Here is a 24,894-nt window from a genome sequence, read left to right as displayed (position 1 = left end):
GTGGGTGGGGTTGGGGGATGGTGGGGCATGCTGTCTGTCCAGGTGCCCTGGTGTCATGGGTACAGTCTGCACATGGTCCAGGACCTTAGCCATTGTCAGTCATCCGCTTGGGGCAGTCATGATCTGGGGTCTGTCCAACTGAGATCTGAGGTGTGGGCAATTGTGGATCCAGCTGTGTCAGCACCAGCACCAGCTGTCATGGGAACTACATAACATCAGTCAGGGAGCTACCAAGACAGTGGTCACTCATGTCTAGGGGCCGCTTGTCAAAATTGGTCTGAGTTCTAAGATAAATATAGTCCTGGGGTTTGTCCGTTGTTTATTATGGAGGGTGCAAGAGGGGTAATGTAGAGGCAGAGGAGAAGCTGGATATAACATTGTCTGAACAGGGATTTGTTCAAATGGAATGGTGCTGCGTGGTTAAATCTCAACACCTGTTCTGAGTGCAGTTTGTAAAGCCTAAATTGCTTTGGTTGCAGTCTTGTATTAGCATTTTCATATTCCAGAATCAGTGCATCTGACAATATCCAGCCAATTCCGCTGCCATCCCAGTTAGTGACCACCCCTCTGCTACATTTATCACTGAAGCAAGCTACACAATGATGAGGCACTTAAAGTTTGAGATTTAGAAGAGGCTCAAACTTTGTTGCTATATTCCTAGAAACATCATGGAAATTTTGATTTTTTTTTGTCTAGTAATGTTTATTGGCTTGTTGGCATATTTGGATCACTGAATATTTTGCACCACTACTCTGGCAGTGGGTGCTGCAAATGGCATTCATTGGTCTTGCCACTGTCCTCAAGACTGGCTGACTACACTGCTGAAAAACATTCATATTAGACTCAAAATGATAACTCTGTTTTCTCTTTGCAAACACTGCAGACCTCCTGAGTGTCTCCAACACTTTCTGTTTTTATTTCAGATTTCCGCAGCCTCAGTATTTTGCTTTTATTTGAAGAGTGTCATATCGGACTTGAAATGTTAACTTTATTTCACTCTCCAAGGTGCTGCTGGACTTGGTAAATGGCACAGCTGTTTTGTTCTTCTGTACTCCAAGATGCAGTCTGACCTGGTCTATATCTGTATCAGGAGGGTCTGCAGGTTCTTCTCCTTGAATTTACAGGCCCACCTCTTCAAAAAAAAATTCTCTTGACTGTGTTCATTTCTGTGTGTAGAAATGAAAATATTGTTAAGACAGTAAAATGGAAAGTATCAATACAGGCCTTTATTTTTAAAAAAAAAATAGAGAAAGCCAAAAGAACTGCAGATGCTGTAAGTTGAAACGAAAGCAGAAATTGCTGTGAATAGAAATCAGAGTTCAAGTTTCTAGTCCAATGACCCTTCCTCAGAACTGAGAAAGAAAAAGCCTTCAGCTAATTAATTCAATATCTAAACCTCCCTGTAAAGGATGATTTTTTTTTAACCCACATTTCTTCAATCCACGACCCAAATTTCCGACAAATTCCACTGGTTACAATCTTTTATTCTGCTTTTTCCATTCTGGCAGTCACATGAACTTCTATGGCAATGTCCGTATAAGTTCTCTTCAGCTAGATTTGCATAACTTTCACCATGCTTTCGAGGAAGTAGCTTACCTGTAACTCTGTAGATCGTTTAGCATTGCCAGAGAGTTCCTTTATCTGAAAGTTTACATATGACTTAGAGGTCATATCTTTTATCTTTTATAACTGAACAGAAATGCAAATTAAAATGTAGTTTGTTATTGTGTGATTTTCAAAAATTGGTGTCAGGTGGTTGCTGATTGAATTTTTTTTTTAACTTGAATCCTGTGTTTGAGAGTTTTGAAAACGTGGGTTTGATAGCTGTTGCTAAATACTATTGAACTATTATACATTTATTGCTATTAGTATGGAGTTATATTTAATAAGTATTCACATGGAATTGGACTGCATAATTAGAAGCTTTGAAACCAATTAATTTTGTGCATCAAACCAAAACCAATTGAACTGCTTTGACTTAGAAGAAAATTGAATATCCCTTGGCAACTGTATACTACAACAACTTGCATTGCATATGCCCATTAGCATAGTAAAATATCCCAAGGCACTTCACAGGAGAGTTATCAAACTTTGACACTGAACCACAGAAAGAATTATTAGGACAGAATATCAGAAACTTGGTCAAAATTCTTAAATGAGCCTTAGATTAAAGGGGAGACCTTTTAGAACGAAGATGAGGAGAAATTTCTTCAGCCAGAGAGTGGTGAATCTATGGAATTTATTGCCACAGAAGGCTGTGGAGGCCAGATCATTGAGTATATTCAAGACTGAGATAGATACGTTCTTCAGTTTCAAGGGTTACGGTGGAAGGCGGGAGAATGAGGTTGAGAAACTTGTCAGTCATGATTGAATGGTGGAACAGACTCAATGGACTGAATATCCTAATTTCTGCCTGTATGTTTTATGGTTTTACAGATGAAAAAAAATTAGCAAGACAGAGGGGTTTAGAAATGGAGGTTATGACCTAAGCAGCTGCAGACACTGTGGTCAAGGGAGGAGCAATTAAATTTTCTATATGAGACTCCTAGAATCCCTACAGCATGAAAGCAGGCTATTCAGTCCGTCAAGTCCACACTGACCCACCAAAGAGCATCCCACCAGACCCATCCCCTCACCGTATCTCTTAATCCTTCATTTCCCATGGTTAATCCATCTAACCTACACATCCCTGGATACTAGGTGGCCAATCCAACTCACCTGCACATCTTTGGTCTGTGGGAGGAAACCAGGACACCTGGAGGAAACCCAGGCAGACACTGGGAGAGTGTGTAAACTCCACACAGTCACCCCTACGTTGAATTGAACCCAGGTCCGTGGCACTGTGAGGCAGCAGTGCTAACCACTGAGCCACCATGCCATCCCAGAGGATACACACAAAACCAGATTTGCAGGAGCATAATTTTTTTTTCATTAGTTCACCTTATATATTTATTTGAGCATTCCTAATGACCTTTGAGAAGGCAGTCATCAATTACTGCCATCCACATGGTGTAGGTACATCCACATTGTTGTTAGAGAAAGAGTTCCTACTGTAAATACTCATGTAAAGGTCGCTCTCACGTAAATGTCAACCCATATTTTTGGTCAAAAAATCTTGTATTTTCCATATATCTCACATAAAAGTCCACCCTATTATATCACATTATAAACCTCTTACAAAGGAAGCAGTATGTTCCCATTAACCCACTTAAACAAAATCGCATTCATTCATGCCAGTAACTCTACTCATCACCTTTTGTTTACTATATTGCATCTCTATTCATTCATTCATTAATTCATTCACAACACTACTTAGCCCACTTGGTTTACTACAGCACGTTTTGATTCATTGATTCATTCAGACTGGTGCTAAGTCTATCAGTACTTATCGCACTTTTTTCACTATACATCCAAAAGTTAATATAGTTAAAAAGTTAGTCATATTAATTGTGCCACAATGTCTGAACAAATAGGGAGATATATTAGCTACATGTATCTTTAATTCTTTGACAAATTTGTTAATATTGTTGAGGTTCATTACATACGAGAGTAAATGGGAGGGAAACAGAAGTATTTGGCAGGAAAGTTCAAGATGCTTACACATTCAGAATTTAATAAATGTTTCATTTTAAGTGTGCCATTATACCAGGCTATTATGATGTTGAACAGTGTGAGTTTGCAGGATTTCAATGAATCTTTGACGTGTTACATTTTTGTCCCGGTATGTATAAATAAAATTTTCTACCAGTAATTCATTCTTGTTTCTCTTGCTTTTATCTGGTAATTACCTTTACTGTAATTCATTACCTGGGATTAGTTGAGCGATTAAATCGACTTCTGCATTGCAACCATTCTGGCCATGATTTTAGGAAGTAACTTGTTTTCATGGCCTAAGAGGTGGTCATTCCTGTCATAATGTTAAACAAATGACTGTTATCGGGAGAACTGGTAGAGAAGATAGTAAAACAATTCCTGATTTGTGGAAAAATGCCTTTCCATATGTATGGTGAGGAATTATTTCCGGTTTAAAGTACAACTATACTGAATTGATAGTTTTTATCGGCTTGAAATTGCTTTTCATTTCAGCAATGGAAGTACATTACAACTATTTATTTCAGATCGGTTATTGGGAAGTATATGATGGATCAGCTATCAGAGAACTGGATGGATCCTTATCTGGTTCTGTGAATGGAATGGACATTACAACCGATGGTAGTATCTTTGTTACAGGTAAGAAAAGTCTCAAGTGATGATTTGGCTGGAAATCTTAATTCTCTACAATTAGTGTGATCTCGAATTATTTATTGAAGTGCGGTCTCCTCTACATTGGGGAGACTGCACACCTCCTAGCAGAGCGCTTTACGGAACATCTCTGGGACACCCGCACCAATATACCACACCGCCCTGTGGCCCAACATTTCAACTCCCCCTCCCACTCAGCCGAGGAAATGGAGGTCCTGGGCCTCCTCCACCGCCGCTCCCTGGAGGAAGAACGCCTCATTTTCCGCCTCGGAACACTTCAACCCCAGGGCATTAATGTGGACTTCACCAGTTTCGTACTCTATGCTACTTTCACCCCACCCCCACCCTCCTCTCATTTATCTCTCCACCCTGCAGGCACTCTGCCTCTATTCCTGATGAAGGGCTTTTGCCCGAAGCATCGATTTTCCTACTCCTCGGATGCTACCCAAACTGCTGTGCTTTTCCAGCACCATTCTAATCCAGAACCAAGGAGTGATGCAGACAGCATTAAACAAGTTCCCAAACAGTTTCTACAATTGCAAGAGCATTTATCAGTTTCCAGGAATGCAGCCTCGTGATAGAAAGAGGGAAGCATTGCCTTGCGCATGTGTTTACCTTCTCGGCCTTTTTTTTTAATGAACGGCCCGGTAAAGTGACGGGAATACCTGTACAGTAATGTAAAACACTTACTTTTGCAAATGGTTGTGTAACAACCCTTACCTAAAAAACATCTAGTTGTTGGTGCTTGAGCTGCTTGTGTTTCTTTGTTTTTGTCAGCGTTTTCACATGTTCTTCAGTACAGGTAAATTGAATACACTTACTACTTTGATGTAATGTTTTTGCGGGACCTTGAGATCATCTTCAGATAATCCGAAATTCGGATAATCGATATTCAGATAATCGAGGTTACTCTGTATTCTAATGAGAAATAATCTGTGTAAATGATAATACCAAATTGAAAGGAAAAGCATCTAAAACTGTGAAGATTAATGATTGGCCAGAAGATTAGATGTATTCTTGAAACCAGCAAAAAGGACAGCAAAAACATAACGAAGAGGGAAAATATAGAATGTATGGAAAAAGCACGCTAAAATATAAAAATAGATAATAAAAGCTTCTTGAGCTTCAAAAGGAAAAGCATTGGACCCTTAGAGAATGAGAATGGAGAATGAATAAGAAAATGGCAGGTAGTTTGATATTTCTCAAGAGTAGGAGAGATGAAAAGCATCCAAAGAGTAGTGGAGAATTGACAAACTTAAAGAAGTAAGTGGATTAGAACAATCATGATAACTAGAGCAAAGGCTAATGGCATTAAATGCTGACAGTTTGGAAAATTACAAATGTAACACCATGAGTGAACTAAGAAGGGACTCAAAGCAATGGGCCAGTTACTCTACCATCTGTCATTGAAAATATGCTATTCATTATGAAGGAGTTAGTAGCAGGACAGAAATTCAGAATGCAATCAGCAAAGACAAAGGGAAATTATGTTTGACAAATTTTATTGGAGTTCTTTCAAGTGTGTAGCAAACAGAACAGATAGAGGAGAACCAGTAGGATATTTGGATTTTCCAAAAGGTATTTGATAAGGTACCACAGACAAGATTACTGCAAAAGATTGGACTTCATCGTATTTGATGTCATATATTAGCATGGGTTAGGATTAGCTGACTAACAGGAAACAGGAGAAATAAGTCACTTTCAACATGGAAAACTGTAACTAGTGGAATGCCACAGATTTTAGTTGAACCCCTAGCTATTCATTACCTTTATTAATGACAAGGATATATGCTGTAGCCAAATTTACTGATAAGATAAAATAGGTAGGAAAGCAAGTTGAAAGGGGAATATGGAGCCTGAAAAGTGATATAATTACATTAAGTGAATGGACAAAATATTGACAGATTTTATGCAGTATGGAAGAACATGTGATTGTTCAAATTGACAGAGAAAATAGAAAGGCAGAATATTATTCAAAAGGAAGGAGTGTGTTGTACCAAGTATCTGAGTGCCCTTGTACAAGAATCTCAAAGTTTAGCAGGTAAAGCAAGTAATTGCAGAAGACATTGATCCAACCAAACTTTGAATCTTTTGTGCAATTTATGTTTCCTCATTTAATGAGGAAAATATAACGGGATAAGTTCATAGAAATTCACTAGGCTAAATCATACCTGGATGAAAGGGTTTACTTCTAAGGAAAGGTTGACCAGATTGACCCTATAGTCACTGAAGTTTAGAATATGAGAGGCAATCTTATTGAAACATATAAGATTCTGAGGAGCAAGGTTAAAGTAGATGTTGGGAGGATGTTTCTCCTGGTGGGGCAAGTTACAACTTAAGGCACAGTTTAAATTAAAGGATTTCTCATTAAAAAATGAGCTGAATAAGAAGTTGTTCTCTCAAAATGTTGTTAGTTTGTCGCTTTATCTTCTGCAGAGAGAGTAGAGGCTGCATGATTGAATACATGATAAGTTGGAGTTCAACAGACTTTTCATCATCTAGTTTAGGGTTATGGTTGTAAGCAGGAAAATGGATCTAAGGGCACAGTCAGATCAGTCACAATCTTACTGAACTGCATCACAGACTGCAGGGGATAAATGATCTAATCTGCTCCTATTTCATATGTTTTTATTATGTATAAATTGTTCATGTTTCACTTGTGTTGTGATAAGCAATCTGTCCATGGATTTTCCACAATGCTTTAGGTTTGCTTCAACGTATTTAATCTTGTTTATTTTACACAAAAGCTACTTAACATCCTTACAGATAGAAATCTTTTTCATTCTATTGAACAAATTGCTTTCTGGTCTGCAATTGAACTGTTTATCAAGCTGTGTGGTATACAGCATACACATGATATCAGTTCAAACTACTTGCTATAGTAATACCAACAGCAGGAATTAATTGATAAGAAAATATCAAATTCATGTAGAAACATTATACAGAGTAAGTTGCACTGTTTTGGAATCTGAGGAAGAATATTTAAATGTGAGTGCTTTAGCAGCTGCACAGAGGCACAACATTTAAATAAACTATTTTCTTAAGGGACTCTCATTGCATTCAAAGAGCGACAAGGCATTTTTATATAGTTTGTTAAGATTGGATATTTTACAATATTGTTATGTTTTGGGACTGTTCTTTTTAAGTTACCAAGGAATAGTGAAGGGATTAAACTTGCTCTGAAATTTACTCAACAATAAACTGCTGACTTGATTGTTCTCATTAAAAGTGGCTGAGGTTGAGGGAGAGGGCAGGGGCTGGTGATGTGTCCAGTTCATTTACTTGGAAGAAGGTCCAAGATTTCAAACCAATCGGAAGTAAAAATGGGCTGCCTGACGTTAAAGTCTTCGATACAAATTTTTGCAGAATTGGGCTGACTTCAGAATCATTTAAAAATAGCAGGTGGGAGCTGTTTCCTTTGCCCGGCATTGGCTGTTTTTGCTATGTAGGATAAGAGTGCAGGTAACGAGACCCCCCCCCTTAACTCCAGTCTGGGATGGCTCTCTTTCAGAGGTAGGCATCTTATACGTCTGCACAATCTATTTGTGGAGTCAGGCCAGTTTCTGCATGACTTGTGGCTCACAGCCCCTCCAAACAGTCATAACCTAAAGTCTGCCCTTGAGAATCTTATGAAAGATAAGTTTAAATATTCCCACTCTTTCATGTCCCCTATTCTACCTCAATGGCCCTTCCTTGTCTTTTATGTCCAGAATGCACTCACTGTGCCCTTCATGCCTTCACACTAATAGCATTTACTGTAGAGTCTGGACTTACCTAGCAGCAGTGGGTTTTGTTATGTGTATGAGATGTTTTGCAGTTAACTTGTTATTCTTTCTGGAGACATGATTTTAAACCAGTATGTGTCAGAGAGCAAGTGACTGCAGTCCTACTGGAGTGATAATGTGTGTTTGTAGTGTAAGTGTTTTACAATTAGAAAGAATAAATATTAATAGAGATTAGCTGGCCTTTGGTTTAGAAGAATCAAGAATTATTTTCTTGTTTTGCTGAGGAAATTTCTATGCATTTGAACAGCTTTTATTTCAATTATCAGAAGACCAGCCTGGGGTTAGACTAAAAAAGTTTCTCTTGTAGAAAGGAGTCATTCAGAATGGTTCAGAAATTGTTTACTTCAGTCGTTTTGGAAATTCCAGACCAGAAATGTTTGTTTGAACCCTGAAAAAGAGTGAAGCTTACAAAGCCTAAGGCCAGTTGGGTGAACAAGCAAGGAAAAGGAAATAAGTTTTTAGGACCAGGAATTTGTGCAAACAGTTAAGTTAAATCTGTGGATGTGATAGAAAGCAGAATCTTTGCATATTGTAAAGTAATGATGTTAGGGTAGATGGGATTTTATTTTTCTGCGTGTTTTGAAATCTTTCAAGTTTTGTTATAGAAAATAGTTCATTTGATTCTAATTTATTTTGTGCAATAAGCTTCTGTTTTATTGTCAAAACCAAATCTATTGCATTGCATACTTGCATTTCGGTATAAGACGACTATATCACTACTATATCGGTCTGAAATCTGACTTATCCAGTACTAATAGCAGCTGGATCATAACAAAGTAACTAGGAAAAGCCTTCAATTCAGAATCTTTGTTGAAATAAAACTGCTGTTCCTACAACTCTATAAAACTTTACAGCTTAATCATCAAGATAATGTTTTCAAGGAGTTTTAGAGAAAAATTAACCGCATAAGAATAGAAGTCCTTTCAAAGATTTCTCACTAATTATGGTTGAGGAAGTGGGTTTCCCACAACAGTACTATTCTGGAATGGTATAAAATTACTCACAGCAACTTCTGCATTTCTGTCATATTCTATGCAGGTAGGGATGTCAGAAGTTGCTGTCTATTTCAGTGGAGTAAGGATGGCTTAGTACTAATATTTTTGTCAACCTAACCACCATAAAATTTGAGTGTTCTTAAAACCTAACCATCATAATTCTGTATTGATTCTTACAAATGGAGGCCAACTTGTAATGTTTTATTTAAATTACATTATTTTAAAAGAAATAGTACATACACATTTGCACTTGATTGTCTTTCATTTTAAAGAATCCTTCATTTGGTCATCCTTCTCCAAGTCCATAGAGTATCACTGTCTGTTTAGAACTACAAACAGATGTCATATACCCAGGCTTGTGCCTACCTGCTTTGGCACCTGCTTTGATAGATATAAAAGAACAGCCAAGATGATTCACCATTCTATTTTTAGCTTCCACCTTGTTTGAAGGCAGCTAATCTTTGCTCTGCACGTTCACTGATAGCATGAATGAAAACTGAAACTCTCATCCAGGGAATTCCAAATATATTTGCTACTCAGTGGCACAGTTTGGAGTTGCATTACTGTGATTATTACAATGTATATTCTAATCTAATTATTGTACAAGTAGCATGCTGCTGAAAGAGTATTAAAGTGTCCCCGAAACAGACCAGATGGTCCAACAATGGGAAAACTTAGGTCCAAGATGAATAAGCAGTTCTACTTAGTAATGCTCAGCTAAATTACTCTAAATAATGCTCATTTGAATCTGCTAATACAGTGTACGCTTTGTAAATTGTTATCACAGTACAAGTATAATTTTCATTCTGTATCATATTTTGTGTTGTCATGTAAGAAGGTCTAAAGGGTTACCTGACCCGAGTGGAATAAGGCAACAGGAGATAGATATATTAAATAGGCGCCAATTTGGTGTTAATTCATTGATTACTAGCACCCAATATTTAATCACTGGGGTGTGAGTTGTAAGGAGTGTGGTTCCTTTGCAATGCCTTTCAAGAGAAGTGGGCACTGCAGGGGATGTAGTACCTTATCTCCCCTTCCAATTCAATTTTGATTTAGCCCCTTCCCCCTCTTTTTACCTCTCCCTCACCTTTAATGGTTTACATCGTCCTTACTGAGCTTTGCACGTAAAGTATTCAAACTGGTAATTTCCTGGAAGGAAGCAAAAAAGCCGTGGGTGATTTGGTGATGGAAAAGAAATCCGTTTAGTTGTGAGTGATAACCCTTCTGGATATAAAAGAGAAATAAGTTAACAGAAATAAAGCTCCCATTAGAAATGTAGACTTGGACTCTGTTAAAAATATTTATCTCATGCCATAAGATCCGCAGGTATTGGGACAGAATAGCGAATACCTTGACAGAGATCTTGGGTATGGAGATTAGATTGGATCCAGTGACTCAACTTTTGGACTTTTCAGACTTTCCCTCCCTGAATGTGCACAGGAGCAAACTATTTTCCATTCTCTCCTTTTGTGCAAGGAAAAATATTCTAGTGAATTGGGCAGCTGAAGGCCCTCCAGGACTTTCAAACTGGCACAGGTTAATCATGGAATATATCCCCCTTGACTTCCTTTACAAATATGGTGCACCAAAAAACTGAATTATTCTATAAAACATGGCAGCCCTTTTTGAACTATATCGACACAACTATTTCGGCCATATTGTCCAGGGCTGTGGTCGTGGTTCTGGCTGGTCTGGGGGCCCGCGGGAGGAGGAATCCTGTATAAATACGGGTTTCATTATGACTTGATGTAAATCTATTTTGAGCATGTAATTAGTTATTTAATTATTTTGTTGTTTATTGCTAGTAATATATGATATCCTATTTTATGTTTTGGTTGTTTGTAGGATAGATCAGTAGTTAGTTAGTTGGGTTTTTCACTTTTTGTTTGTCGTCTCCGTTATTATTTAATTTTTTTTTTCTTATTTATTTAATCTTATATTGGTGTTTATACTTGCTCGTATTACTTTTGTAATTTTGTAAAACAAATCTTTAAAAACATTTTTTTTCAATAAAAATATCTATAAAAAAAATTTATCTGCTAGTGTATAATAATGGTAGCAGAGGATGGTTGAGCCAAAATGTAAAGTTTTGATGTACGATTACCCATCCTGTTTTCTGAAAGTGAGCTTCATGAACAGTGGAAGATTGTAGTAACTATGTGGACCTAAGTGATTTCTTTACCAAAGAGGAAACAGTATGTGGTAGAAGCAGGATAAGAAGCAAGATTTTATTTTCAGAATTTGACCCTGATAATTTGAACATTGTTAAATTGTATCCATTAAAGTTAATAATAATATGATTTATTGGCTGTTTATGAAGTGTGGTCAGACTTGATAAATTTTAGAGAAAATGAGGATAGTACCTCAGGAAACATAAGTACTGGGAATCTATAGTCTGTACAACGAGGGAATTTCCAACTGAAATTTATGTAATTGCCTTGGCAATTAAGCTATTGGACTGTGCCAAAGTATCAAGTCTGAACAGACTTCTACTTTTGATGAGAGTTAGATTTGGCAAATATTGGAAGCACTTTTTAAAAAATTCCTAGGAAAACATTCCTTTCCAGTATTGTTTCATAGTACAAAGGTGGCAATCAGTGATATCATAGAAAATGGACACAACATTAACAAATTCTTGAGGCCATCTAGTTACAAATCACATGCAACAGTATGAAAAGAGAGCTGTAATTAAGAATAATAAGGACAGGAATGTATTGATTTAATTTTGAGAAGTGGAACAATATTTGGGATTTACAGTAAGACTGTGAACCCTGATCAAGCTGAGTGTAGTCATTCAAAGCTTCAGGTATGGTTCGAAGCACCATTGTGCCATGAACTGTTCCATGTGGTATCATAGAGCACTTGAACTTAAACGTGAAATAGAAGATTTGGAGGAAGAAGATTGAGATATGGATCAAACAGAAAGCATTGTATTGGTCACAAGAATTTCACCTCATTGATTGCAGAGTCTTACAATTGTGTAGTTTTAAACAGTGGATACACATTTCAGTGTGTGGAATAGACTGGCTAAATTGCTATCAAGTCTAGGTAATAAGAATCACGACAAAGCTAAAGAATTTAAGAGTTCCACTAGTTTCAGATTTGGGAATGACATCTTGTTAAATAGTCATAATCAATGTAAAAATTACATTGGCAATTTGCTTATCTGTCCTCCAAAGGAATAAATAAGTTTAATAAAGGATGGGGGAGTACAATAAGCTCATAGAGGTAAGTGGTAGATGTGAGAATTGTAAGAAATACTGAACAGCACCATCCAAGCCGTAAAAAGTCTGACCTTTCCAAGAGATTTCAATGAGGTAGTAACCATAGATTTAAAGGCATGAAATAAAGAAATGTTACATATTGTGGATTTGGCAGCCATATTTTGTCAGTTAACAATAATACATAACAAAGATAAGAAAATAATCTTAGATATGGTAACGAAAATGTGGCTAGAATTGGACTTGGACCAACAGCAAAATTTCTCACTGATAGTGGAGGGAATTTGCTATAATCAAATAGTGATGTGGGTGAATGTGAACATAATAGTTATAAATATAACAGCAGAATACACTGGGTATATAAAGAAACAGTGGAACAATTACATAGAACATAGAAAAATACAGCGCAGTACAGCCCTTTGGCCCTCGATGTTGCGCCGATCCAAGCCCACGTAACCTACACTAGTCCACTATCCTCCATATGCCTATCCAAAGCCTGTTTAAATGCCCATAAAGAGGGAGAGTCCACCACTGCTACTGCAAGGGCATTCCATGAACTCATGACTCGCTGAGTAAAGAATCTACCACTAACATCTGTCCTATACCTACCACCCCTTAATTTAAAGCTATGCCCCCTCGTAATAGCTGACTCCATATGTGGAAAAAGGTTCTCATGGTCAACCCTATCTAAACCCCTAATCATCTTGTACACCTCTATCAAGTCACCCCTAAACCTTCTTTTCTCCAATGAAAACAACCCCAAGTGCCTCAGACTTTCCTCATACGATCTTCCTACCATACCAGGAAACATCCTGGTAAACCTCCTCTGCACCCGTTCCAGTGCCTCCACATCCTTCCTATAGTATGACGACCAAAACTGCACACAATACTCCAGATGCGGCCGCACCAGAGTCTTATACAACCGCAACATGACCTCAGGACTCCGGAACTCAATTACTCTACCAATAAAAGCCAGTACGCCATATGCCTTCCTCACCACACTATTTACCTGGGTGGCAACTTTCAAAGATTTGTGTACATGGACACCAAGACCCCTCTGCTCATCCACACTACCAAGTACCCGACCGTTAGCCCAGTACCCCATCTTTTTATAACTCTTACCAAAGTGAATCACCTCACACTTAGCTACATTGAACTCCATTTGCCACCTTTCGGCCCAGCTCTGCAACTTATCTATATCCCGCTGTAACCTGCTTTCCCTGTATCCCATGCCTCCTTACTTTCTGAATGAGCCTACCATGGGAAACCTTATCAGACACCTTGCTAAAATCCAGGTACACCACATCCACTGTTCTATCTTCATCAACATATTTTGTCACATCCTCAAAGAGTTCAATAAGGTTTGTGAGGCATGACTTGCCCTTCACAAAACCATGCTGACTATCCTTGATCACATTGTTCCTATCCAGATGTTCATAAATCCTTTCCCTTACAATTCTCTCTAAGACTTTGCCCACAACAGGAGTGAGGCTCACCGGCGTATAGTTAAGGGTGATCCCTACTCCCCTTCTTGAAAAAGGGAACCACATTTGCTAGCCTCCAGTCTTCTGGCACTACTCCTGTAGACAACGAGGACATAAAAATCAAGGCCAATGGCTCTGCAATCTCCTCCCTTGCTTCCCAGAGAATCCTAGGATAAATGCCATCAGGCCCAGGGGACTTATCTATTTTCACCCTTTCCAGAATTTCCAACACCTCTTCCCTATACCTCAAAGCCGTCCATTCTAATTAATTGTGACTCAATATTCACATCGGCAACAATGTCCTGTTCCTGAGTGAATGCTGACAAAAAATATTCATTCAGTGTCTCCCCAATCTCTTCAGCCTCCACAGGCAACTTCCCACTACTACCCTTGACAGGACCTATTCCTACCCTAGTCATTCTTTTATTCCAGACATATCTATAGAAAGCCTTAGGGTTTTCCCTAATCCTACCAACTAAGGACTTTTCATTGATGAAATGATTCATAAATTTTGAGCAGAAAAGCCAAAGTGTAAATTATCACCTGCAGTAATGTGGGCTAGTCAAGCTAAGAATTCATTGCAAATGGTTGAAGGATATAGTTCTTATCAGTTACTTTTTAGTAGGAATCCTACAGTTCCATTAATAACAATAATGCTCATTCATTCTCCCCCCACTGACTCCCTCAGTTTAGGAAGGGGCTACAATTAGTTCTACTTTTTTTTGGAATATTTGGATGCACTGCATGCAGGCAGAAAGATTAAATTAAAGCCAAAGTTTCAGAATGACTTCCGTGAGCCTTAAGGAATAAAGTAAGGCCTTTAGAAATCAGTTGCAATCATGGAGACATACTTTACTGTTTGAGAAATAGGCTTAAAGAATGAAGAGGCCCTGGCAAGTTATTAATAAAGATGAAGGAGTAATAATTGTATAGTGGTGGAACCAAATTGTTTGTGTAAACCTTTCAAGGTAGTTTGCAATGGATTAGAAATTTCTGAAGGAAAGATTATGAAGGGCTTATATAAAAAACAAGAAGCTGGGTAACCCTCATACCCAAATGTTACACACCTGTGAAGAACAAACTGCCATAGCTGACAGTATGTCTGTTAATGCACAAATCAGTTATGTTGATCAATGTAAGGCCATTGGTTTCAAAGGGCAAATCCCAAAAGTTGGTACTAAGTTCAAGTATTTACCAGAATGACTACTCAGTTGGATAATTGAGAGTATTATAAGTACAGCGGGGAATCCACTAGAAAATATAAAAACTTAAATGTATAGGAAGAAGGGTAGGAGGATGAATTACCACATGGGAAGGTAAGAAAATGTAGTATAAGCTCACACAATGGGTCTGGGAGTGCATATGCCCCTAGAACTAGATCACACACTATTAAAAGGAATCATATTCAGAGAAAGAAGGTTAAACAGGAACAGTCCGGATAGGAGGTCAAATGTATAGGTCAAATGAGGAATACCATTAGGAGCAGAACTCCATTTCATCAGGAAGCTTTGGTGTCCATGAACAAACTAGAATGCAAGTTAATGAAAGATGCCAAACAACAAGAATTACAAAGTTGGAGTGAATTGGGGCTTACAGAGAAGTGCTGAATAGAGGTCAACCAGCCCAAAGCTTAGGTAGAAATACATGGAAAAGGTGTTTTCTGATGGGACTTATAAGGTTAAAGCAAAGCTAGTGATACAATATTTTAAACAAGAACCAAGGAACAAAGGTATAATAGTAGATTCACTGATGGCAGGAAAAGTAAGTTTGAAAATGTTCTTGGCTGTGTTAGCAACAAATGCTTGAGAGCGTATGTCAATTGATATTGAAGCTGCATTTCTGTAGGGAACTCATCTCAAGAGCAAAGTAATTCCTCCTGTTCAAAGAATCCTCATTCCCCTTGCAGTGTCTACATTCTGGAAGTTAAATCTGTATACGGCCTAAATGATAGCCCTAGACATTTTCTTTCAAGTAGGGGGAGCTTTCAGGAATTTTTACGATGCACATAGATAATTTTTATGGTATGAGCAGTGAATTTGAAGTTTTCTCAGAAACGGACTTAAAATTGGAAGTCAGGCGCTTGGATCCTTTAAATACTTTGGGTTGAGAATCAGACAGAATGGAAGCTGATACCTTGTACGTTGATTTAATTTTAAGAAATGGAATCTCATCAACCAAAGATCTGAAATGAAGCCCAAGACTAAGTGGAACAAGGAAGTCAATGGTCGATAAATTAATTAAGGGTTATTTGTGTGAAAATTGGTTGTATAAATATGGGGAACTAGTAATCCGATGTTTTTTGTAGAGTTTGTTAAACTAAAATAAATTCTCGCTACAAGTATGGATCATGACTCTGTTGAAAAACATTTGGCTTCTAGTGTATAGCATTTTATATACTTGAATTTTGTTTTGTAAATCAGGAGGTGAAGATAAATTGATTAAATTTTGGGGATACAATGAAGGTGAAGTTACACATATTGGAATAGGTCACAGTGGAACCATCAACCGTATTAAGATCTCTCCATCCGCGAAACACATTATCAGTGTGAGTTCAGATGGAGCTATTCTGCGATGGAAATATCCTTATGCAAACTAATCTACAGCACACTTTGTTGACATACAACAGTATTGGTTTAGAATTTCACCTTTGACTTAAAGGTTCAGACAGTCAGTGATGAATTTTGACGATATCTGCTTTGAATTTCATAAAAATACACCTCCGTAATGTCCATACTGTTCTTATGTTTCTCAAGAACCCCCTTGAGGAATTAATCAAAATTCTGTGCCTTTATTTCTTGAATTTGAATTTAAGTAATTTAGGAGAAATTCTGTTCCCCAAAGGTGTAAGTATAAAAGACTTGAAGATTGAATATATTAAATATTTTATGGTTCTGTGCAAATTGAAGTTAAATTAATGTATCTACTTTCATAATTTTTAATTGTGCACTACTATAAAAATTGTTTTTCATGCTGTTATGCATTATCTTTTTAGTACCACTTTAACATGTTTCTATTTCAATGTACTTTTGATATTGAATGATTCATGATTTTTAATTACATTGTAGCTTTGCATGAGAAATAAATTTGACGGCATTGCATCTAGTTCTCTTTAAAGAATAACATTTTTTAAACTGAGTTGTATACTGGTGGAAAAGGTTTTCCTGCATACTAATTGTAATAAAACCTAAAACAGTTTTAAAGAAGGGGCTTATGACTTTCTTACATATGGTGCAGAAAGGAATATATCCTTAGAGTTATTGCTTTCTTACAGTCTCCATGAGGAATGGAGCAAAGATTTGAAGAAAATGGCTAATAAACTAATTTCTAATGGAGTACAGTATCAGGCTGCATTGATTTGTGACCTGCAGATGTCCATTACTTAAAATGATTTCATTCATTCTCTTGAACCTCTTATCCAAGGTGAACTGGATAGACACATAATTCGAGATGGATCAATTGTACGAGCACTCAAAAATAACAAGATAGCAACATGCAAGGATGGGAAAAGAAATATAAAAGATCAGTTGCAAGAATTGGAATCCATATATAAAGTCAAAATTGTAACTTATAGTGCATTGTCATTTTCCCACAGTAAATAATGGCAGATGTTTAATCAATAAACATCTTTGGGCAATTCATGGCCCAAAGCTAGGTCCCAACATCAATTACTGAATCTTCTGAGAAAGTACCTTAACATTTATTACTTGCACTGAACAGTTTGAAGTTTACTTCTTAAAAAATGTAGTGGTTACTTAGCTTGTGAGGACACACCAACATTTCTCATTTAGAAATGTCTCTTTTAGAAATTTCATGATGTGGAGATGCCAGTGTTGGAATGGGGTGAACAAAGTTAAAAATCACACAACCACCAGGTTATAGACCATCAGGATTATTTGGAAGCACTAGCTTTTGGAGCACTAGATAGCTGCCTCATGAAGAAGCAGCGCTCCGAAAGCTAGTGCTTTCACATAAACCTGTTGGACTATAACCTGGTGTTGTGTGATTTTTAACTCAAATTTCAGACAGTGCATAACATTTCAGTAAGGACTGACAGAAATTGTCTGTCTTTTAAAGAGCCACTGAAAGAAATACCCATAATGAACTCAGGAATTTTAGGCTAATTCATATTATGGCAAGTACTGAACAGTGTAAATGATTTAAAAATATTTGCATTGACTTGATTTTTAACGTTTTACCATATGCTAAAGGAATAGGAATGATAAAAGCAAGGAAAAGCTCTCCTGGTTGTCTTAAATGAACATCATTGACCTTTTGAATGTGAAATTTTTATCTGTCAAGTAAGATCAGTTTTGATATGTATACCTTTTAGATCCCTCGCTATTTTGTTTTTATTTTTGTTTTCTACTTTTATCAATTTGTTTGGGAGTTGTGAACTAGGAACGTGAGCTAAAGATGCCTTTTGGACTCTGGGTCACAGCTTGAACTAAAAGGAGAAAACAGACCAAACAAGATTTTGTTTATTTGTGAGGTTAGGTCTGGAAGTTAATTGCAGGTTGGTTCCTGATTAAAAGTTTCTGTAGACGCTTTGTCACCAGGGAAGAGCATTCTGTTTAAACAGACAGCAGACGTTGGCTATTAACAAGGTTGGTACCTGGGAATTGGTTCCAGCGAGTCTGGAAAAGACCTTATGCTTAAGCAGATGGCAGATGTTGAATGATAATTGGAACCTCTAGAGGAGATGGTGAGTCTGTTAGGGAGTGGTCATAGTTTGAATTATATTTTGGACTGTATTTCTGTGAGAAGAAATCTGATTGTTGATGCTAAAGCACGAAGATTTGAAAACTTCCTACCTCACCTCTAATGAGCAAGTCAATAGAAACTCAATAGAAAATAGAGTTATAAACATTGGTGCATTTACCTAAGTAGGAGAAAGTGAGGACTGCAGATGCTGGAGATCAGAGTCGCGAGTGTGGTGCTGGAAAAACACAGCCGGTCAGGCAGCATCCGAGGAGCAGCAGAATTGACGTTTCGGGCATAAGCCCTTCATCAAGAATCAGTCTGAGTCTGAGTATAATATTGGGAATCTTAAATTTCTGCAGTATGTTTTGTGTTCTCTTGTAAGAATATGATATTCTTTAATGGGAAATAGTACACTTTTATGTGGAAAAATATCTTTGAAGAAGCTATTGTAAAATCTATTTTACATTATTGTAAAAGTTGAAAGGTCATGAGAGCATTATGTAGCAGCACTATCTTGTACATTTTTCTTTCCATTCCTCAGCATGTGTTTTTACTGCCTTTATCTAAGTGATCTGTAAATATGACCCTGTATGACATCTTCAGAAAATCAACCTAGAAACCGTCATCTATGCCTATGGGACAACACACCATGAAAAGTACTGAAATAATCTGGCCAGTTTTGTTGTATTTTATTTTTTGTCCCTTAGCTGTTTGTTTTGTCTGTCATTCTTTTGTGTGAATGGGGCTGGAAACAAAAAATTTGGGTTTTAGTACATTACATTGCTGTTTAGTTTTGCTCTACTGAAGTTATTGTGTTGTTAATAAAAGACTGAGTCTCTTGTTTAAGATGCAAACCAGTGTCTGGTATTGATTATTTACAGTCTGAGATTTATTATCCTTTAGGAACCATTGAGGTTAATTTTGAGAGTCTTTAAAGGTTTTAATTTTACCGTGTTACAAATACAGAAGTGGAAAGGCTGATTCAATTCGGCCCTCTGTTGCAGTATTATAATAACAAACATAAAGTACAGTTGATGCTTTTTGTATTCTCAAAGTATTTTGATTCTTTTGCACCTTTTGAAAAATGTACACTTTTTTTAAATGTCTGATATGGTATTATTGAGCTGTGATTTCCATAGCTAACACATCATTCTGACTTGAACTATATTTGCATTCCTTCATTGTCACCAGGTCAAAACCCTGGAACTTCTTTCTGAAAAGCTTTGTAGGTGTTCCCACATCTAAAAGACTGCAGTGGTTCAAGAAAACCGCTTACACTCTAAGGAATTGGGATGGGCATTAAATGCAGGTATAGCCAAATATGCCCACATTCTAGTAACAAGTTTTCAAAAAAGACTATCCCATAACCTTAGAGTATTTCACATGTTCGTGTCACTGCACAACCAACTTCTTTATCACATTTATTTATTGAATTCAATCCAAAGGTAGTGTAATGAAGTAATATTTAATAAGAACAGAAATGACCATTCATATTGTATTAAAGGATCTTTGGGTTATTGGGGCATACTTAAGTTTTAATTGTAAGATGCTCAGACTTAGATGGGCTGTTTTTATCAAGAGACATCTTGTCACAAGAAAGGTTCTGATTTATTTCAGTAATTGCTGAGGTGGAGTTTAATTTAGCAACATGGTCAGCATTCTATGATATTTCAATGGTGTGAGAGCATAGTTTAAGCTTCAATGATTAAATGCATCATTTCACAACTGTGGTTCCAGGGCTTCCTTATTAATTCATATGAATTCAGTGTAAATGCAAAAGTTGTAAAGAAGACATTCATATAATGAGCAAAAATATTTTCGTTACTTGCTTAATAAACAATATGCAATTAGGTCTGTTGGTGAATTTGTTAATAGGCAAGCCAACAAGGGCACCTAAATTGCAATTCTAATGAGGGAACTTGTTTCTGACCTATAAAGCCAATTACTACTGCAATCTGTTACCAGTGAGAATGTTTCAGTTCATTGGTTCAACCAATAACAAACTCTAGTAGTTTGGGAGCACTATAAGAACTTGAATGTCTCTTTGCTTCATTTATACAGACGTAAGTATTTTATAAGGAGCACTAGTATTTGACTTGGGAGAAATTTCAGATGAAATATGAAAGTCTGATTAGCACAACTAAATACAGGTAATTTGTTTTTCTGACTCAGTATGGGACTAATTCTCGTCTTACAGTAAGGGAATCAAATTACAAACCTTTCCATTGTCTATTGAGCAGCTCACACTCTAGATGTGAGTCTTCACAAAAAGTAACTATGGACAGAGCCATATAGTGGAGTGAATGATATGAGCTATAGTAAGAAATCTGGAAGAATCGCTTGAGAACTCAATGTTGGGAGCAACCAAGTTCCAGGTTTCAAAACGCGATTCTTGCTGGCAAGCTGTGAGATGCTAGTTAGTGGGAACATTACTTGTTAATAGCTTCATTATTACTGCATATCACCTCATTAATATTTACCTTCCTATTCTATACCACCAAAACCAGACTTTGACAGTTCCCAACATGAATGTCTGAGCAGATACCTGGCAACTCCAGTTCCAGTGTTCTCTCCCTTTTGTCTTGTGTGTGCACCCTCTATCCCTTCTTAGCTCGCTGCTTTCACGTCCAGGTTGCCATCTTGGACATCCAACAACACTTTCTCAGGGTATGCTTGAGGACAGCAGTCGTATGTATTGCTGTTCCACAAAAGCTGGCATCCCACACCTGCCAGCCTCTTATGGCACCTCTCCGATCAATTTCAGGACATTTCTGCACTTCAGAGTTGCAGCTTGGGGTGCACCAGCAACCAGAGTTGTAATGCTGCTGCAAGGAAACTTTGTGTGCAGGGACAGCACACAGTGCACTGACATATCAGGGCTAGTCATTTGCTATGTTAGTGCACACGCACTTTAACATCCCTGCCTTGCCTTCCCCCACTTTTTTGTGCTTTTCCCCTTCAGTCAAAGATACCAGGCTCACAGTACTCAGTCTTACCTTTCTTTTTTAACACCAGCACAAAGCCCATAAGCATGTCAAGGTTGACAGCAGTTCTCAGTCACAGGGAGACAGTCTCCAATCAGGGGGTCCCAGCACTATAAGTCAAGGGCAGACTCCGACACCAGTGCAGAGAGTGATTGAAGCGGGTTAGCATCAAACACTGTAGGGGTAAGATAGGTAATTAATGAGGTGAATTTAGAATGATATGGCAAGAAATTTCACTAAGCGCCATAGAAAGAAACTCTCAATGAAATTTGATAAAATTGACACTTAGGGCTGAATCTTTCATATTTTGACTAAGATTTTGTGGCTTGGTTTAATACAGAGCAAGTCATGGTTGTAGATTCCTTTGACTATTGAAACTTAACAAAATACTGACGGTATAATAATGTTGAGATTTAGACACCACATTCTGACAGTAATATGCAATATTTTATACACAAACAAGCAGGATTCCTTGATACAAGGTTAATTAGTAAAGAATGCCCTCATCTGATAACCTCCTCATAGCCAATCTTCATATGTGATATCTTGTGGAGTAAGTTTTATGAGGAGAATTCAGAGCTTTGATTAGTATGAATACATATTAAACATTCAAATTAATATGTCCAATTCATGGTGTTCTCTATTCCTAGTTTTGCGAAACCATGTATCTTCTGGCATACTGGAACACTGATACAAAGTCTGTCTTGATTGTGAGAGGCAGTTATGAACTATTCAGCTCTCTTTAGTACTTACTTGTACTTATTCAGAAAACACAATGAATATTTAATGGGATTTCAGTACAACCTGTAATTTGCAACATTTACTGACTCATAAATAACGTTGCTGCAGCAAAGAAAATTAAGTGCTGGTGAAAAACCGCTGCAAGAATTGAAGAAGAAATATTAAGCATTCAACCTGAGATTTTGAATGCAGCTGGCTTCTTTACTGCTGACATGATATATGAATAGTTGAAAAGCAGCTTTGCTCACACAAAATAATTGTAACATAACTCATTATCCCTTTTATAAAGCAATCAAAATATATAGGTCACAGCATGTAAGTCAATCCAGGTAACCCAATTTTTTCAATGCAAACATTAATGTTTAGGCCTTTACCTGCTGTATAAATTAACAACCCCCTGTGCCCCTCCCATTTTCAAACTAATAAATTCATGTTTAGGGCTATGCTCATATTAGCATCATTTTTTCAGTTCTGAAATACATGCTAAATGTTATACTCACCTTATAAGCTAGTGTGTAGGACTAAGTGGGCACTGTTGACCATGTTGCCAAGAAGATGTGTATTAGGTGAAGCCACCCCCATACTGAACAGACTGCACATGATGACTAGTGAACAAGAATTAGTCCTTTTGCAAACAGCATGAAATGCAAATCTGGTTCCAAGCTGTAAATTGTGACATTTACTGGCTTGTAAATAATTTTGCTGCAACAAGGAAATGAAGTGCTGGGGAAAAGCTGATGCAAGAATGGAAGAAGAAAGAATCCATTGTGGAGAAGACACCCAAGTTCAAATGTGCAATGAGACTAGGGCCACGCCCTGGTCCAATCTTATGAAGCCTACATCAGATTTATTCATTCTTCGTTCCATGCAGGAAGTTTCAGCATGATTCTATCTCTGGTCTCAGTCCATTACGATCTCTTACTCCAGCCCAGCTGGTGTCTTGCTCTTAAAGGTTCTCATTGAATGTGCTTCACCACATTTTATCTGTTTTTTTCCCATCTGGTGGTGTCCATGCTGCTACCACTTGTAAGGTGAAATATGAGTCCTATACGTCTCAGTTATCTTTCTGTTCCACACATGTCTCCCTCCAGTCTGCTGTATTGTAGCACTGGTGATATAGTCAATCTGTGTGTCGACCAGGATCTTACATAGACAACATTGGTGAAAGACACCCAACTTACATGGCACCTTTGGTGTTCTCTTCCATGTGTCTCATGCATAGATTGTATTTGGTACTACTATGAACATCACAGCTCCATGGTGCAATGATGCTGTAGTTTTAAGATGTTATTTTGTCCTGTTTTTGTTTAAAAGAGGGAGATTGAAGATAAGCAGTCTTTGAAAAGATAAACAGCTTGTGAAGCCTTGGGTTTTTGTTTGATAGCTGAAACAATAGAAGCAACCTGAATGGTTGTGGTCAAGCTCCTACCCACAGTACCAGGGGTTTTTAATTTTAGTTTCTCAGCAGAGTTGCTGTTGGGATCTTGAAGAAGTGGAAGATATTTTTCTCTCTCTCAATTATAGTCAAGAAGCTGGGGTTTCTCTTCCTGGGCTGCTGGTGAGACTAATCTGTTTTCTGAATTTGCCTTTTGCTAAGTGTTTATGGGATGTAACTATGGCATTTGTTGATCAGTAATAGTTACTGTATCTATTATTCTGTTAAGTTTTCCAATAAGGTTAAGTTATTCCAAGTTCTTCTTTCTTTTGTTTTATTTTAATTACAGTGTTTGAATAAATTGTGTTTTTGCTTAACGTCGAGTAATTTGAACAATTGAATTGCATCTTGAACACCAGCATCTGACTTTTACCTTTAAAATAAGAGAGAGTTAGCGTTTAGGCTACCTTTGAAATATATTTTGAGGGAGCTGAGTCAATAGCTGCGAATTGAGACCATCAGTGCCTGACAATGGGATTGGTGTGGTAGCAGCCCGTGTGATGACAAGGTCTGATGTGTTGGGGCTTGGGGTAAAGCATGGAGGGCTTTTGCCCGAAACGTCGATTCTCCTGCTCTTCGGATGCTGCCTAACCTGCTGTGCTTTTCCAGCATCACACTCTCTACTCTAATCTCCAGCATCTGCAGCCCTCTCTTTCACATGGGAGAAGGTGTTCAGGCTCTACCCGATATTGAGTCTCAAAGGCTGAAGAGACCCCAAATGACTATCTAACCATTGGAATATCTGGACCAAAGTCTCCTCTTGTGTGTTGGCTATTAGCATTTAAGTACAGTACATGCTTTCTAACTAAGGTTTTGTCCAGAAATCAAGTTACAGTTACAGAAATCACAAGTGGGCAAGGTTGTTGCAGGCCTGGGAAAAATAGAAACAGCCTTATACTGTATCTACCCAATCATGCACTTGACTGAACACTGACTGATGATGACTCAAGCTGTTTAAGTAGTATTATGAAGTACATTTGCCACTGTCAACAGCCATCTGTCTGATGAACACAAGAGCAAGTAACTCATCCAAAGGCAGTATTTTTTTTCATATTTCCAAAAGCATTCATCTGAAAATAATTCAAGAATGTTTCCTCTGAGGGGCTACTTTTGGACAGATACCTGTGACACATAGGCTATACCTAAAGAAATAATTTTGTGAATAATTTTATGTACAATTATCTTTGAAATCTAAGGTACATTTAACAAACCTTGTTTTTGTTGTCTTCTAGTGTTAGTCATAGCCATAGAAGATAGGCACAGGAATAGGCTGTTTGACCCCTCAACTCTGCTCCATCATCAA

General features: G+C 37.6%; 1 protein-coding gene across 1 annotated transcript in view; it reads left to right on the top strand.

Moving 5' to 3' along the window:
- The window catches only part of cfap52 (cilia and flagella associated protein 52), an 82,299-nt gene extending 64,714 nt beyond the window's left edge, over positions 1-17,585 (top strand). The window contains exons 13-14 of the mRNA XM_043714591.1: positions 4,119-4,230; positions 16,151-17,585. Of these exons, the coding sequence (XP_043570526.1) occupies positions 4,119-4,230; positions 16,151-16,326 (288 nt within the window). The 3' untranslated portion in view covers positions 16,327-17,585. The remainder of the gene's footprint in view (positions 1-4,118; positions 4,231-16,150) is intronic.
- The last annotated feature ends 7,309 nt before the right edge of the window (positions 17,586-24,894 follow it).

Source organism: Chiloscyllium plagiosum, chromosome 24 (assembly GCF_004010195.1).
Source record: "Chiloscyllium plagiosum isolate BGI_BamShark_2017 chromosome 24, ASM401019v2, whole genome shotgun sequence".
Lineage (NCBI taxonomy): Eukaryota > Metazoa > Chordata > Chondrichthyes > Orectolobiformes > Hemiscylliidae > Chiloscyllium > Chiloscyllium plagiosum.
The sequence above is the reverse complement of the archived record's forward strand: the minus strand, read 5'-3'. Positions and strand labels throughout refer to the sequence as shown.